Source organism: Rhagoletis pomonella, unplaced genomic scaffold (assembly GCF_013731165.1).
Source record: "Rhagoletis pomonella isolate Grant_MI unplaced genomic scaffold, Rhpom_1.0 Rhpom_scaffold_04216, whole genome shotgun sequence".
In the NCBI taxonomy this organism is placed as follows: domain Eukaryota; kingdom Metazoa; phylum Arthropoda; class Insecta; order Diptera; family Tephritidae; genus Rhagoletis; species Rhagoletis pomonella.
Genome location: NW_023462766.1, coordinates 1 through 17,221, shown reverse-complemented (window position 1 = coordinate 17,221; position 17,221 = coordinate 1). Strand labels below are relative to the sequence as shown.

General features: G+C 33.5%; 2 protein-coding genes across 2 annotated transcripts; one reads left to right on the top strand and one right to left on the bottom strand.

Moving 5' to 3' along the window:
• Positions 1-6,510: 6,510 nt before the first annotated feature.
• LOC118754610 (succinate dehydrogenase [ubiquinone] iron-sulfur subunit-like) lies at positions 6,511-7,634 on the top strand. Its single transcript, XM_036489499.1, has one exon. The coding sequence runs from the start codon at positions 6,511-6,513 to the stop codon at positions 7,417-7,419; it is 909 nt and encodes a 302-aa protein (XP_036345392.1). The 3' UTR covers positions 7,420-7,634.
• A 7,321-nt stretch (positions 7,635-14,955) lies between these two features.
• Positions 14,956-15,606, bottom strand: LOC118754609 (protein obstructor-E-like; the record flags this gene model as incomplete). Its single annotated transcript, XM_036489498.1, has 1 exon — positions 14,956-15,606. A coding segment is annotated over one exon (273 nt), but the record flags the coding sequence as incomplete, so codon positions are not given.
• Between the last annotated feature and the right edge of the window lie 1,615 nt (positions 15,607-17,221).

Genomic DNA, 17,221 nt, shown 5'->3' with positions numbered 1-17,221 from the left:
GTGTTTCATTTTGATTTTCTAAGTTCTAACGTACGTTAAGTTAAGTTAAGTTGTCATACTCAGACCTTTAGAATACCTCATCACTGCCAGGAATGCACAATCAAATTGGCCTATGCCAATTGATAGAAAATAGGAAATTTTGATGGATGAAACTGAAAATTTGACCACGAGAGAATACGAACGTCAGAGTTTTACCTAGCTCATGGGGCTAGGTAAAAATTTGACAGCATATAAATATGTATGGACAGTATTGTTTGGCGGTAATGAAGCCCAAAATACAATAGCGCTGTGGCAGTGGCAGTGACAGTTTTTAAAATCTAATTTGTAAGAAAACCAAACATTTTCATGAAAAAGACATAATTTAACCCATCCTAAGGACTTGGAATACATGTGCATAAAAGCAAGCATTTGTAATTTCAATTTATAAAGTAAATTTTTTTGTGCATAAGTATTTTGCAAAGTAAATATAATAAGTAGCAAGTACACTCTAAAAAGAGCATGTAAAACTACTACTGAAAAGTATCTATTTTTCAACAAGAATCTGTATAAATATACTACGTATAAGATGTTCAGTATTTGATTTTGAGCTTGGGATCTTTAAAATATACACATAAATACACAAATATAGAATGTTTAAAATTGCAAAAATTTTCAAACTACAAATACATTTGAGTAGTCTACTTACAAAGTGCACTATGTAAAATTTTTTCGATTCTTAGTTTTTGGCGGATTACGTGCCAGTATTTAAAGTAGTTTCATGTCCACTAACAACAGGCTTGTGAATGTTAACTATTCTTCCAAAAGTCGCTATCATACTTATTTATGAACTTTCAAAAGTATCAATCTTCTGATGAACTTAGAAAGCTGCTTTAGGTCGCATAGACTGTTAATGTTATCTTATGACATGTTATGTTATGTTACAATTTTATAAGGCTCCTATTTATCCAAATTTTCAGGTAATAATAAAAAAGATTCAATTTAAATGTTACTTGTTGTCGTAGTCACTTTTTCAAATTTATGGCTTTCTATTATAAAATCACATAACGCTGTTTACAAGTGGACTACTCATTTCCTACTAATAATAAACATTACTTTATTTTAAACATTTTATGTGTAATTTTGCTCTTGCGACAAATTTGGTATGCAAGTGTAAACAGGCAATGATTAATTTTAATACACGGCGTGCGAATTTGCACACATTAAAAGAGGAAACTGGTTACCTCTCTTAATATGCGCAAATAAATACAATTTTTTTAGAGTGTATTTAAAGTCTTTTCAGTAAAATTCATAAAAGTCTCCTTAAATAAATCAAATCTAGTTTTTTTAACTGCATTGAAATCTTCTTTCTTTTTAAATTAACAAATGAAAATATGTGATATGAAAGAGATTACTACAGAAAGAGTATAATTTACTTTATATATATCGTCGTTTAAAGTACAAAACCGCGTATCGTCATTCTGCAAAACCGCGTAACTGACATTGGCTGCCAAAAATTGGATTTGCTCACACAAGCTCTTGGCTCAATCCTTATCCATTCGTCCTGAAATATACTAGCCAGAAATACGATTGCTTTATAAAAAAGAGAATCATTTTGAAATATGAGTGTTTTTACTCTCTAGAAAATAATTTATGCAACCTCACATACGCGGTTTTGCATTATCTTGTTACGCGGTTTTACATTTTGTTGCTACGCGGTTTTGTACTTTAAACGACGATATGTATATAAGTCCAAAAAACAAGGAAAACATAAATTTTTATTAATTTTTTATGTTTCGAACACGGTTGCCACTTTGGTAAAATGTTACCAAAATTGGTAGAAATAATTTGGGTTGGTAAAAAGGTAAATTTTTTCTCATTTTGGTAGATTTTTGTTGAACTTTTCGTTCCCGATTTATTTTTCGTAGTTATCTTTATATTATAAATTTCTTTGCATACTTTTTATATACTTATATAAGTATAAATGTGTATCGATATAAGGCGAACATATCGTGCTCCATGCAAAACTCATTTTACTGGAATCCCGAGGAGCTTTTGATTGCTTACATATTTTAAATGATTATTTAAATACATAAATATAAAGAAAAAAATTTACGGTCATGTAATGACACACTATGATTGTTCACAAAAAAATTAAATCAACGCCATTTTTTATCAATAGAAATTGTTAAATAAAAACAAAAAAACACAAAAGACTGGCGACAAAAAAACGGGAAGCACATTGTGAGCTATGCTCAAGTATTATTTGTTTTAAAACTCGGTACCTTAAATTGTTCTAAAATTTCAGAGTAAAAAATTAGAAATTTGGACGAAATTTTTTTTAATTTTTCTAAATGTTGTATGTATATTAGACTGCATTGCCAAAAAAACTTGCGGTTTTTCCACCGGGATTACAAAATTTATTATATTTTAAGACGTCCAACAAACTATTTCGGAAAAATATTAAGATTTAAGCGAGCTGGACCGATTTGAAAATACCTCCAAAAATTAAGTTTTTTGTGAATAAAAGTAGCTTCTCAAAGAACTTTTTGAAAAAAGTCCCCTTAGATGACAAATTAGATTAAGCTTAAAAAATCTGCATAAAAATATTTGAAAATCTTTTCAACGGAATCGTAAGAATGAGATTTTTGATGCTGTTTTTTTTACTTTTTTCAAAGATTGGTTTACGAAAAACTTGAATAACTGGGCCAAAAATGTTCTGATTTAGACTTATGGGATCTCAGTAGAAAGGTATTTTCACATTGTTTTTATTACTGGCCAAAAAAACGTCATTCGTGTCCCATCTTGTTTTTTCGAATACCAACACATTTTAGTTCAACTTTGAACAGCGTTGCCGTTTTGGTCCGATTGGACCAAAATTGGTAGGTTCATTCTCCTTTGGTAGCTTGGTTGGTTTGATGAACCTTTTGATAGGCAAAATTTTTTTGAAAAAACAACCAAATTGAGCATTAAAATTTGTTCGCTTAATTTACGTTTACACGTTCAAAACATTGCTTTCACTTTGCTCACACGTATAAGATTTCTTAGTTTTTTTCCTATATTTTATTAAGCAGACAATTTTCTGCAAACAAAAACTCACTTCCCAAAGCTATGACCGATTGGCTGTTGAAATAGAACCAGAAATAGTAGTCTTGAAAGAAAAATTTATGATAGCCAATTTGCAAAGTGAAACGAATTTAGGATTTTTTGCATAAATGTGTGATTTTGTTTTTTCACACACAAAGAAAAGATGTTTGATATGAATGGAATTAATCTCAAAGGTATTTAAATTTTTTACAAAAGTTTTTATACAATACGTCAATTATTTTATTTATAGGCCCTGTTAACAATAATATGTGTAGTTTTAATTTTTACTGTTAATTTTTGTAGTTAAAAACCCCGTAAATTCAAGAAGTCTAGCTTTAATGATGAACAAAATTTTTTCAAGTTTTTCTTAAGCCAATCTTTGAAAAAAGTTAAAAAACAGCATCAAAAATTTCATCATTACGATCCCGTTCAAAATTTTTTTTTTAATTTTTTTAAATATTTTTTATGCAAATATTTTAAGCTTAAACCGTTTTGTCATTTGAGGGGATTTTTTCAAAAAAAAAAATCTTTAAGAAACTATTTTTATTCATAAAAAACTCCATTTTTGGAGGTATTTTCAAATCGGTCCAGCTCACTTAAATCTTAATATTTTTCCGAAATATTTTGGTTGAGGTCTTAAAATAAAATAGATTTTATAATTCCAATGGAAAAATAGTACCGATTTTTTTTGTATGGGAGTTATGCGGTCTAATGTATATAGTTTGAATCCTTAATTTTTATGGATTTAGTTAAAGCAACAAAAATTTGTTCTTGAAAAAGATTGCGAGTAATAAAAAAAATCACCAAGTGCCTTTTTGAGTCACTGTATTTGTCTATAATAACTCGAGTTGAAGTTTTTCAAAGTTGAAGTTTTTATGAAGTTCGTTGTTGCCTTTAGTTTTATCACTTCCGCTTTCGGTTGAAGGAAACTGCGAATATGCCAATAATATGACTCAAATACCGTATAATTAGTTAAATAAAAAGTTCCTTAAAACAATTTTAATTCTTATTGAAATAACTAAAAAAATAAAAAACTATAGTTTTAATTAAAATAAATAAAAAAATAACAAAAATATAGTTTTTATTAAAATAACTATAAACAATTTATTGGTAGATATTTTCCAAATTTGGTAGATTTTTCTCAAGTGGATGGTAAATTTTTTGTTTCGTCAGTGGCAACCCTGGTTTCGATAGCATTTTGCCAAGTATATCTTTATATTATGTTAGCAACAAACATGCGGTCGCGAACGTGCGAATAATAATGGAAGTCGCCTTTGGCTGCAAATTGAAAGATGCAAGAAACTGCGAAATGGAACGAGTATTCTAAAGCGATTAATTTTATATTAAAGTAGAATAAAGGTACTTCCTCCTAACTAATTGCGCGTTATAATATCTCTATTAGTTTTTTATTTATAAGCTTAAGTACCGGTGGCGAACGTACTGAACATGAAATGGTGTTATAAATTTGGTCCATGTTTGTAAGTACCAGAAGAATAAGATATAGGCCCACATAAATGTTTGGCAAAATCAGGGATGGTATCGCCAATGAAAATTCGGTATATCGGTATCGCGATATTCTAAATTCACAATATCCGATACCGATATCTACTAAAATAATATCGATATATTGAATATCGGAAATATCGAAAACGAAATGGCTAACAAAGATATTTTTTGCGCACCTCGTATATTTGTAATTAAAAGACGAGTAAGCATAAATTCAAATAACGAAGTTACTTTGGATAAGATGCACTTTAATTGGGGTATCCAAAACGGTGTCGTAAGTGTCGTATTGTTGTATGCCGCAAACTTTAAACGCCTAAAAAATAAATTAATGGGGTTTGGAAAGTATTATTTAAGTCATATTATGAATTGTTGTAGTGTTAAAAATAGTTGGTTGTCGTTTCAAGATCTCTAAACATTTATTTAGGCTTTTAAAGTTTACGACAAACAAAAATACTACACTTACGACACCGTTGTGAATGCCTCAAATGAGTTTGAAAAAATAGTAACCAGAGTTCTGCAACTTCGATTTACCCCTCCTCACAAGCATGTCTAGTACTTTCAAAGAGACACACCTCTTCATACGTACATATGTATGTATTTCTAAATGTGAAGTACAATAGTACCGTTCAATGGGGTTTCCAGATGACCTAAAAAAACATAATTTTTAAGTTTTTGTTCGGTATACAAAATTTCATGATCAATTGAATCTGCTCAAGCCTAAAATGCCATACATCAGCTCTGATTTGTCTTGGCTAGCTAATATTATTTTTATGCAAGAAGTATTTTGCCTTTGCTGTAGATTTTCTTGAAGAAATAAATTTACGAGCATTTATTTATTGAGAATTGCAAACTGATTTAAGCAATTTTGATATTTTAATGAATTTTTTTCTTCATGGTTACTATGCCAAAACCTGTTTTGCGAGACCGAACACATTTTCCAACTATGTACTCAATTTTATTTTCAGTTCAGAAGCCTAGAGAACGTGGAGAAAATTTTCCGATATTTCAAATATTGAAACAAAATATTGTATCGATATCGTATCGCAACACCTGATATCGATATAAATTAACCGATATGTTGAACAACGATATTGATATATTGAATATCGTATCGGTATCGCGCATCCCTAGCCAAAATGATCAGAACGTTGAGCTAATACCATGTTCTGACCGACAACGAAAACACCTTGAAAACGAGTTTTGGGATTGTGGGCTGAAGGCTGTTCACACCGACTGTTGGTGTTTTCGTTGACATTTGTTTCATCCTTTGTTTAAAGTTTTGCTACACAAAAACAAAACCAAAATACTTTTCCTTCAATTTCTTTTCATCAACAACCTCTTACTTTCATGCTTACTTTATTTTGGCCAGCCAAAACAATAAATCCGAAATGACGTATTAAAGATGATAAAATATGACTTCCACTTCGATAAATAATCGAAAAAAACTAGTGCAGACACCGAATGGAATGAGTGGAACGTGAGTTTTCAACTGGTTTTTAGCGAGAACTAGTTTTCGTTTGACAAATTTTACATGGACGAAAACACAAGTTTTAGGTCGAAAACCAGTTTTACCAACGAAAACATGTTTTCGATGTCGGTCAGAACATGGTATAAGTCGATTTAGCCAAAACCATCCGTCTGTCTGCTTGCCGATTGTCTTTGTTCGTCCGCTGCCTCTAAAATCTACGTTTTGTAAGCTAATGTTTATAATTGTAAACTTAAAAAAAGCTTTCTCTAAGTTTATTTTGGTTGTTGGGTTATTTCTTAAAATTTGTTGGCAGTGATTTATTTTATTTGTCACATACACAAATAGAAATATAAAATATATCAATATATGCTGTCATTATAATTTTGCTAGGATAACTTAAGTTTCCTGTTATTTAAAAAAAAAAAAAAAAATAAAAATATCAAACCGCTTTTGAGGCGTTTTTATCTACATAAATGTTAAGATTGCTTGAAATAGGTCGTCTATCCTATGGAAAATCGACGCATGCACGCCTTTTGTGCAAAGACTCTTACAAAAAGCCACCAGATAGTCCACAATCCCAACCGAACGCTACTAAAACATCGGTGAGTGCAACGCCGTCTAAGGTCGCTTCCGTCATGAAGACAATTCAAATTTATCGCTGGCAGCCTGGAGAATCACCACGACTTCAAACATATCAGATAGACCTAAACAAATGTGGCATTATGGTTCTTGATGCTCTAATCAAAATAAAAAATGAAATGGATCAAACACTCACTTTTCGACGCTCTTGCAGAGAAGGAATTTGCGGTTCATGTTCCATGAACATTGGAGGCATCAATACACTAGCTTGCATATGCAAAATTAATCAAAATCCTTCCCGAGTTTTGAAAATTTACCCACTACCTCACATGTATGTTGTTCGGGATCTCGTTCCGGATTTGGGCCACTTCTATAATCAGTACAGCGCAATAAAGCCATGGCTACAACGTAAAAATCCTAAAGAACCAAAAGGAAAGGAACAGTATCTTCAGCATGCGGACGATCGCAAAAAACTGGACGGTTTATATGAATGCATTCTTTGCGCCTGCTGCACATCAGCATGCCCGTCATATTGGTGGAACGGTGATCGATATTTGGGACCAGCAGTATTAATGCAAGTGTACCGATGGGTTATAGATTCTCGAGATAATATGACCGAGGAACGCTTGAAGCAGATATGCGATCCCTACAGCATTTATCGGTGCTACAGCATATTAAATTGTACGAACACGTGTCCAAAAGGACTAAACCCTGGAGAAGCAATAATTAAATTGAAACAATTGTTAAGTGGTTTGAAAAACAAACCAAATCCATTGCTTGCAACGGACAAACTATTGAAGTAAACAACTTAAAAGCAATCATACTTGACCAAGAACTTTATCAAACGTAACAGTATTGGACTATGTTCATAACACATATTCATATGTATACAAACATAAATAAGTATGTAGAGTGTATTCGACCCACGATTGAAAGAATACAAACGTTGCGCCGATCTCGGACCGCTATTCCTCTCTTAACGAATTTGACAGAATCGTTGTTTGCATGACGTCACACTTGTGCAACTTGTTTACGTTTTCCTTGCAACATTTTTTCTTCTTCCATTCTTGCTCACGTTTTGGCATTTCTCTCTCGCAATTGCACCAGTGTGGCGTCACACAAAAATCCTCTCTGATCGGCGCAATCTTGTATTCTATCATTCTTGTATTCGAGCATCAATAACTACGTCACTGTTATTTTTTATGAGAGAGCATAACGGGTTACGAAAAAATTTAAGCGTTGTACGAACAAAATTTTGACAATCTGTTGGCTCATTACAAAATCAAATCCAGTATAAAAATTATATTGTGTGATTTCTGCAGAGTTTCAGCAACAAGGTTGCAATATTGCGGCAATTATTAGGAATATACCTCGACCACGCTCATACATTTTAACATACTTGCATTCGCATCTTTCTCAATTGATTTCTTCCCAGTGGGACATTCGAAAATACATTTTTTCCCCCAGGGCGATGCCCTAGAAAAGTGGGGCATTCAATTTTGCATTACCTAGTATCGAAAAATGAATGTGTTATAATATGAAATTTTTGGAACTTTTTGAATACATTAGAATGCTGATTACGTAGTTAGCACTAATTTTATCGAGAACACATAAGAAATACATTCTATTGTTTATCACGCATGTAATGCATTACTACTTTTCCGACTGGGTTAATTAATACATGTATGTATGTATATCTTATCTTATTACAATAAACGAACAATTCTTGTATATATTCTTAGGGGTTTCGGAAACGGTTCTAACGATTTTGATGAAATGTTGTACACAGATAATGGTTTGCATTTTAAGGTTATCTGAATAGGCATTAAAGCTGATGCCAGATAAAACTTTGTGGCTTTACGTGACATTTATAACTTTGTTTTTACTCGTCAACATTGTTGTGGATTTTTTTTATTTTTCTAAAACATCGCAGTATGGATATAAAATGAAAGGTAATGTTAAGAACTTTGGTTAGAAAATATTTTCCATCAGGATTACCACGCTTCTATGTAATACAAATTTTTATTTTGTTAATTTCAATCAGCATTTTTTTATGTATACACAGTACATATACCCACAATATATGTACCATTCATTCCAGCGTATTTCGGAATAGGGTTGCCACCTTTATTTTGGAGTAAGAAATTTACTTAATAGATATCGAAATCCAAATAGTTTTTTTTTCAAAATATTTTTTTAAAGCTATCCAAATTTTGAAAACTTTTAAAAGTATATGCACTTCGGTCAGAGCTCGGTTAACCATTAAATTATCACTGATTTTGGCATTTCAATCAATGGCCAGCAATATTGTCTTAGAATAAGTATGTGAGAAATATTTAATAGGGGTATTCATCTAACGTTCCAAACTTCCGACAAAGGTCGGCAGTTATCATGTTATATGAATACCTCTTATATAGGTATATTTAATACCATATATGGGCCATTTTCACAGTCATTAGTTAACTAATATGCTAGTGTTAAACCACCATTTTTAATTTCACAGTATCAGTTTGACTATTGGTTGAATGCAGTTAACTATGTAATGTGCATCCATTAGTTAATCAATAGTTAAAAACAGCTGTTTTTTCTAGTTGGTAACTAATGACTGCGAAAATGGCCCTATATATCGTTTTTGTTTAAACTTTAGGTTTCGATATACATACATATGAGCCAAACAGTTATCGCTTATGTTAACTCTAACTCAGGGGCGAATTTGCAGTATCCCAGTGGGAAAAAGTAATGTATAGTAATCGAAAAAATAATGGGTAAAACAGCCGTTTTCACATTCGAAAATGCATTATTTTTCCCACGTCGATGTCCTAGAAAAAGTGGGGCATTCATTTTTGCATCTGCCCCACATACCAGCACGGGCTTGATGAGGCTTAAGAATTGCGTACTGCCTCAAGAATATTTTACAGAAGAAAATTTCTTAGCCATTTCTTGTACGTCATTTTATATGGAGTTTTTGCTTTTCGTGAGAGCTGCGTACAGGCCTTAATGCTGGTTCCCAAGTAAACGCAATTCTCTACTTTCTCCAAATTATAAATGCGCTGACCCTTGTTTCATGACAGTGGATACTTCGTCTCGTTTACCACCAGACCCATTCGCTTTGCTTCCTTATCCAACTTGGAAAATGCAGAACAGACAACGTGGGGTTTGCTACCGATGATGTCGCTACGTCAGCAATTGCTCCTGAGCGTGTCAGTTCTGCGGCTCTTATTATCTTCTCTAACATCAGATTAAATAAATCTCATAAAAGAGAGTCACATTGTATGAAACCTCGTTTGGTGTCAAACGGCTCGGAGAGGTCCAATTCTGACAGAGCTGGTGGTATTGCTCAACGTCAGTTTACACAGCGGTGTCAGTTTCGCGGGGATACCAAATTCAGACATCACGGCGTATAGTCAAATCCCTTGAGTGCTGTCGAATGCAGCTTTTGAAGTCGACAAATTGATGGTGTGTTTGGCGGTGGGGTGCAATAAGGTCATACGCAATAAAGCCATATGGCAATAAAGCCATATTTAAGGCGATAAAGCCATATGGCTTTATTTCCAATCAGAAAGAGAAATAAAGCCATACAAAAAATTTTGCAAATAAGAAATAAAGCCATATTCTGAAATGACACTCTCAAGGCGGTGTTAACGGCGAATCTGAATTTTATCTGAACATTACGTCCAAATGATGTGTTTGTTGTAATTCATTATTAAATTCGCCTTGGACACACTCTTGAAACTGATACTGAATTATTTAAATTTATACAAATTATTACTAATAAAATGAAAGAAATCATTATTTAATATTTCCGGATTTATTGGATATTGAAAAATAAATATATGTACCCAGGTGTTTTAATTTTGCGAGTGCATAACCTGGCGGGTGCACATTTGTTGGCTCCCCGCACCGCGCCGCGTGTGAAGGGCGGAGCGCGGCGCGGCTGGACGCGAAGGAGAGTAATTGCATGTTGAAGGTGACGTTGTAGTTCAAGGCGGTTTAGTAGTTTTGTTGCGAACTTTTTCCATTGTTCAAATAAAAGAAACATAAAAATTTGAAAGCGAAATAAAGCCATATGGCTTAATTACCAATTGTAATTGGAAATAAAGCCATATCGAATTTATGGCCTTATTACCAAAAAAATATGGCTTTATTTCCAATATGGCTTTATTGCATATGGCCTTATTGCACCCCACCAGCAAATGCCAGTTACGTGGTTTTGCAGAATGACGATACGCGGTTTTGTACTTTAAACGACGATATACATATTTGTGGTCATAAGCAATAACCGCTAAGTCGATTTAAGAAAGAATTGAGTTATATATTGTATCCTGCAACTACTATTCCATGTGTATGTGAAATCCCCATTTCGCAAGCTCAGCTATTTAAAAAGTTATAGACGAACATCCTTCGGTTTCTCCACAAGGTTAACATCACAATCCAAATGTATAAAATATTTTTTCTCGAATTCAGGTTTTTCGATTTATGACCACAGATATATGTATATTTTTACAAGACGTTCATTTAAAAGGCGTTCGATAAATAGGTATGTATAGTAACAAATAAATAGTCAGTACTAATTTGTACTGGAACCTGCAAATTTTTACTGGAAAAGAGTATAAAAACCCAGAAAATTTGCAAGAGAGCACTGAATCGAGAGCGTAACAACACGGGGGAGCTGCAAATTCTTGCTAGTGAAATTTTTACTAGCAGAAGAATAAGAAGAATAAATGTCAAAAGCCGCCATCTGTTGAATTGGTTTAGCACAAACAAAAGTAAAATGAATGGAAATCAAAATATTAATGATGTACTGCAAGAATGATAGAATACAAGATTGCGCCGATCAGAGAGGATTTTTGAGAATAACTTTTGGGTGACGTCACACTGGTGCAATCGCGAGAGAGAAATGCCAAAACGTGAGCAAGAATGGAAGAAGAAGAAAAAATGTTGCAAGGAAAACGTAAACAAGTTGCACAAGTGTGACGTCATGCAAACAACGATTCTGTCAAATTCGTTAAGAGAGGAATAGCGGTCCGAGATCGGCGCAACCTTTGTATTCTCTCAATCGTGGTGTAAGCTAAGAGGTTAAAACTGATTTATGAATAGCAAAATGTTAACATTAGAATGTCAAAGCGGTGCAACAACTATGTATTCATTTGCAAGTTTTTACCAGTTTTGTGTTCATTAACTTTTTTTTGCAAATTTTCTGTTCTTCTCAATTTTACACTCTATTTTGCTTTTACGCTCTCGCTGCAATTTTTTACTGGAGAAGTTACTATACAAACCTAATGTATATTGGTTTTAAACACTCGTTGTTTTGTGAAAGCGTTTAAAGTTTTTTGTTGGTACATTTTTATTTCATTTGGTATATTTTTATCTGACGTTTGGTACAATTTCGAAAAATTTATTTATCATCCCTGTGTGAAAAGGGTACGTTTTCGGCAATTTTTCTGATTAAATTTTTCGTTGACAAAACGTGGGGAACTACGCTTACACAAGCGGCTTGACAAACCAAGCGAAATATCCCTTTGCTGCAAGCCGTTGATTTTTTGATTTTCTGGTCGCCACACAGTGTAAGATTTGACCCATCAAGCTGTTTTTAATTCTGTAATTCGGAAACTATTGAAGATAGATTAATGAAAATTTGCACAAGGTACGTTATAAGATAGAATTATGGCTCCTATTATGAGTTGCATTCGACCTTCGACTGTGATCGAAAGTGCTGATCGAACGAATTTCCATTCAACCTCTAATTTAGGGGTTGATGGTATCCCAATAAAACACACCTTGTAGAAATAATTTTTGAAATTGTTTTCGTCTTCTACAAAAATACTTTAGAATGTTTTTCAGTGAATTTTCTAGGTTTTAGCCATTCACCCTTTATTTCAACCCCTAATTTAGGGGTTGATGGTATCCTAATAAGCTTTTCCTTATTCCATATTAAATGTACTACAATTTAAAAAAAATTGTATTGGTATCAGGATTTGCGTTTGAGATACAGCAAAAAGAAAAGCGAAAGGACATCGATTTCTAGAATTTTCTGGTTTTCAGGAACTTACCCGTTATTTCAACCTCCAAATTAAGGGTTGATGATATCCCAATAAATTAATCCTTGCAGAAGTAATTATGGGAATCGCTTTCGCCACCTACGAAAACACTTTATAATGTTTTTCAGTGTATCGGGGTTTTTGGTTGAGTGTATTGGTGTATTTGGAATAAATTGTAATACAAATGAAAGAAATTGTAATAGATAACAGCAAATCCAAGAAACAGGTGATCTCAGCTGTAGGCATTTTTTGGCAATCAGCTGATAGTGTTTTTACTTAGGAAGCTGTACGACGATCTAAAGGGACTTCATCAGAACGCAACGCAATTCGAAAGCCATTTAATCAATATTTTCTGCCAAAGTGAACCACTAGTAAAACTTCAAGAGTTAGAATTAGCTCCAACCTGTACCTGTAACATGTAACATGTGAATTCTTTTTTTTGTTAAAAGGAGATAATAAATAAAAAATGTTTTTTATTAATGATACATATATGTATATGTACAGTAGTGGCCATATAATTAGGAACACTATTTCTTTGTGTGTTTTGAGCATTTATTTTTTCTTTATTTATTTTTTACGAAAATATAGCTTGTACTAGAACCAAGTAGACCAGAAAGTTGCAAATCTTGTACAAGATTTATTAACAATCGCCAACCTTAAAACGGACATGAAAATTTGAAACTTTTTAATCCGAATTTCTAAAAAAAGCTCGGGTATACGCCTTTATAGCCCATTCAATTTAGTATCATATTGTTCTAAGAATACGCGTTGATTTTTGGGATTTTATTTTGTTGGAGGTTTTGTAATTTTTTTCTGTAAAAAAAAATTAATTGAATACACTTTATATAGAAGAAAATGTATAACGCCGTCAGCAATTTAATCACATTTCAATTCGGTCGTCTTCGAAACACTTAGATTTTTCAAGCGTGGCGGCATATATTTCTAGTTGTGTCTCACTTTAATTGATTTTAAGGACTTGAAAAAATTATAAATTTTGAGTACTTAGTGTTGTTAAAAATGTTAGGTTAGTTCTGAACTCGCGGTCTCTTGTGCCGGGGCCCTCTCGGATCGGGGGCCCGTGGCATTTTGCCAGCCCTGTCGCCCTATAGTCACGCCTTTGGCTCGAATCGTAACAGTCGTGAACGAGCAACTCGTTACGTAAGAATGCGTAGGTATCTCGGATTTTAACAGTCGTGAACATACTGATCGTCTCGTGATTCAGTATAAAAGTGTGTTTGCATTGTTCAATTTTGCGCTCAACATTTGCGTTCAACTCAGCGCAGGGTTGCACGGAAAAAATGTTTAATGGCTAAAAATATCAAAATATGAAAAAAATATCAAAATATTCGCCATAAAAAAAGGTGTTTGCATTGTTCAAATGTGCATTCAACTTTTGGTTGAATGGCCTTTCAGCTAACCGCTTTCAACAAAGTTGGTCGCCAGGCAACATTTAGCCAATCAACTTTTTTTTCGTGCGACTCTGCGTTGAGTTGAACGCAAATGTTAAACACTGCTTAAGAAACGATCAGTACGTTCACGACTGCTACGATTCGAGCCCTGGTTTTCGTTTGGCAGATTTTACATGGACGAAAACACAAGTTTTAGGTCGAAAACTAGTTTCAGCAACGAAAACATGTCGGTAAGAACATGGTATAAGCAAATTTATTATAAAAATCTTCCCTATATAAATATATATATAATCTGGTGTTCCCACGGCACCCTGAATTACTTTTTTTCGTTCCCCAATTACGATCGCGAATTACCCCATTTCCTCGAGCTCATTCCGAATTCGATGTGACAGTTCTCTGTCTCTGTGTTTTGTTTTTTTCATCGCAGCCAAATTGATGCAAAATGTAAGTTATTGCTAAAAATTCATAAGTTTCCGTATTAAATTGGTGATGTACACTTGTATAAACTTAACTTTTCGTACTCATATAAAGTGTCAGCTTTGATTTGTGAACTGGTTTCGATAAATTTCCAATAAAATTTAGAGGCAGCAGCGATTTGTTCGTAATTTGCATGGTAATTGGATCTGAATTACCAACAAATGAGGTAATTTGCTTTAAAAATTTTGTATGCGAATTACAAATGATTCATTCAGCTTCCAATATAAAAATAGGTTTCAAGATGATAACGGATACCTACTTGCACATTTCAATAAATGTATTTAATGTTAAGCGAATCGGAGACATGATGGCATTCTTTTTAAGAAATCCGTCCGACTTAAAAAATAATGCCTCATGTGCATTTTTTCTCAGAAGGAGGACAACAATTTATAGATAAATGAAGAGAAAAATCATGTCTGGGTATTAAAATATATAATTAAGTCACCTGAAAGAACAAGTGAATCGATTAATTACCTATAGGAATAAGACAGCACTTTTCCGATACGGCAAATTTGATGCAGTTCAACAGAGCTCCTTTAAACGGACCGAACTGCATCAAAATTGTCATATCGAAAAAATGCTGACTTATTTTCTATGGTAATTAACCGAATCAAGTACAATAAAATATTATACTGATACATACATATTATGCACATATGTGCATACAACTACATATAATACATATGAAGGAGAAAAACGTAACAATAAACGACGCCGTAGAATATCAAATCTGAGCAGATGTTGCGTTCACGGTGCCGGTAGGCGGGATGCCAAAGGTTAAAACATAAACATATTATTCCTTTTTGTCATCGGAATCCTTGTACCAGTCTTCACATCCGGGCACGTTCTCTGGAGCATCACACATCTCGGTTTCCTCATTATAAACTTCACCCAGCTGACACGCAAGGTCACGGGGATCTTCGCCATTTAAACATACGTGGAATTTTTGACAATCTGTCGGATGGGGAAACTTCGGATGGGTAACTACTTGGCCCTTATCGTCATTTTTTGCACGGTCCTTGGGACACACGAAGCCAGTAGGCGATTTTTCTAAAAACAAATAGAAATAGTGTTAAACAAAATCATTAAATTTATTTACGTAGTTCGATATACTACATATGTACATATGTATAGTATGTAGATATGTACGTGTGTAAATATTTTTTTTTTATATTATTAATATTCTTTTCTAAGCTTGGAAAGACCGGAAAATGAACCCAAAGTTTATCATTGCTTTCGATACGTGACTGCTTCCAGTAAAACCTTTATATAAAAGAACTACCGGCATATATGGCATATGGCACATATGGAACTTGAATGATAAAAATCCTCTGCATTTTTAAACTTCCGTATACTTTTGAAGATTTCGAAAACGCTGTCGGCAAAAAAATAAAATAAAGCTTTGTGAATATTAAAAACTAGTTATCGTGGTACCTACTTACACACTAACGCAAGCGATGAATCGCATCTAGTATGTACAGATTTATGTATACATAACTGTACTATGTACATTTTGTCCCATTTTAGGGGAAAACTAGTTTAGCAGTTTCCTATAACAGCTTCACACTACATAGCGTATAACAAGTAACGAACAGGATGGTACGACTCTCCAAAACTTTTGAATAGATATACTTTCAGAAAAATTGTTACAGAGTGGTATTTAAATGTACGTTTTAAACTTTTAATTATATGGTTTTGGCCAAAGCATGAAAAATATTTTTATAAAAAATAAAAAAAAATTTACTTGAAAAACATTGGGAATATTTAAACAAGAGAGCACCCTGAAATAATACATATGAAAAAACCGAAATAATGCATACGAAAAAAAAACGAAATAATGCAAAAATGCAAAGTTTTGGTTGAAAACCGCAATAATACATATTACAACAACCGAAATTATGCATATGCACACTTTCGTTTGAAAACCGAAATAATACATATGAGAAAAACGAAGTAATGCATACATGCACAGTTTCGGTTCAAAACCGAAACAATGCATATCGTCGCCTGGGTAAAAGATAGTCGTATGTTACGCACGTATGTACGTATGATGCTTACGACAATCTTTTATCCAGGCGACGATATGACAAAAACCGAAATAGTGCATACATGAAAGCGAACTTCTTTCTGCGGGGCACCGAAATTGTGCATGTGGAAACTGTGTATTTAGACATTATTTCTGTTTCAAACGAAACTGTGCATTTATGCATTACTTCGTTTTTCACATTTGCATTATTTAGGTTTTCTAACGAAACTGCATTTATGCATTACTTCGTTTTTCACATATGCATTATTTAGGTTTTCTAACGAAAGTGTGCATATGGATAATTTCGTTTTTTCTAATATGAATTATGTTCTCCTGCTTAGTTAGGGTTATAATCCCTAAGCGCAGCTGAAGGCCTCCTACGCAGAAAGAAGTTCTGAGCAAAAATTCTTCTACGCCTCTTTTCCGGCAACACAGAAATGAGAATTCTACTTCGTAAGGGTTATAATTCCTAAGCGCGGCCGAAGGCCGCCTACACAAACTAACTAACTAGAATTTTTCTGTGTTGCCGGAAAAGGTTGGCGGAAGTTTTTTCTGCGCATAACTTCTTTTTGCGTAGGCGGCCATCGGCCCCGCTTAGGGATTATAACTCTTACTAAGTAGAATTTTCCTCCCTGTGTAGCTAGAAAAGGGGAGC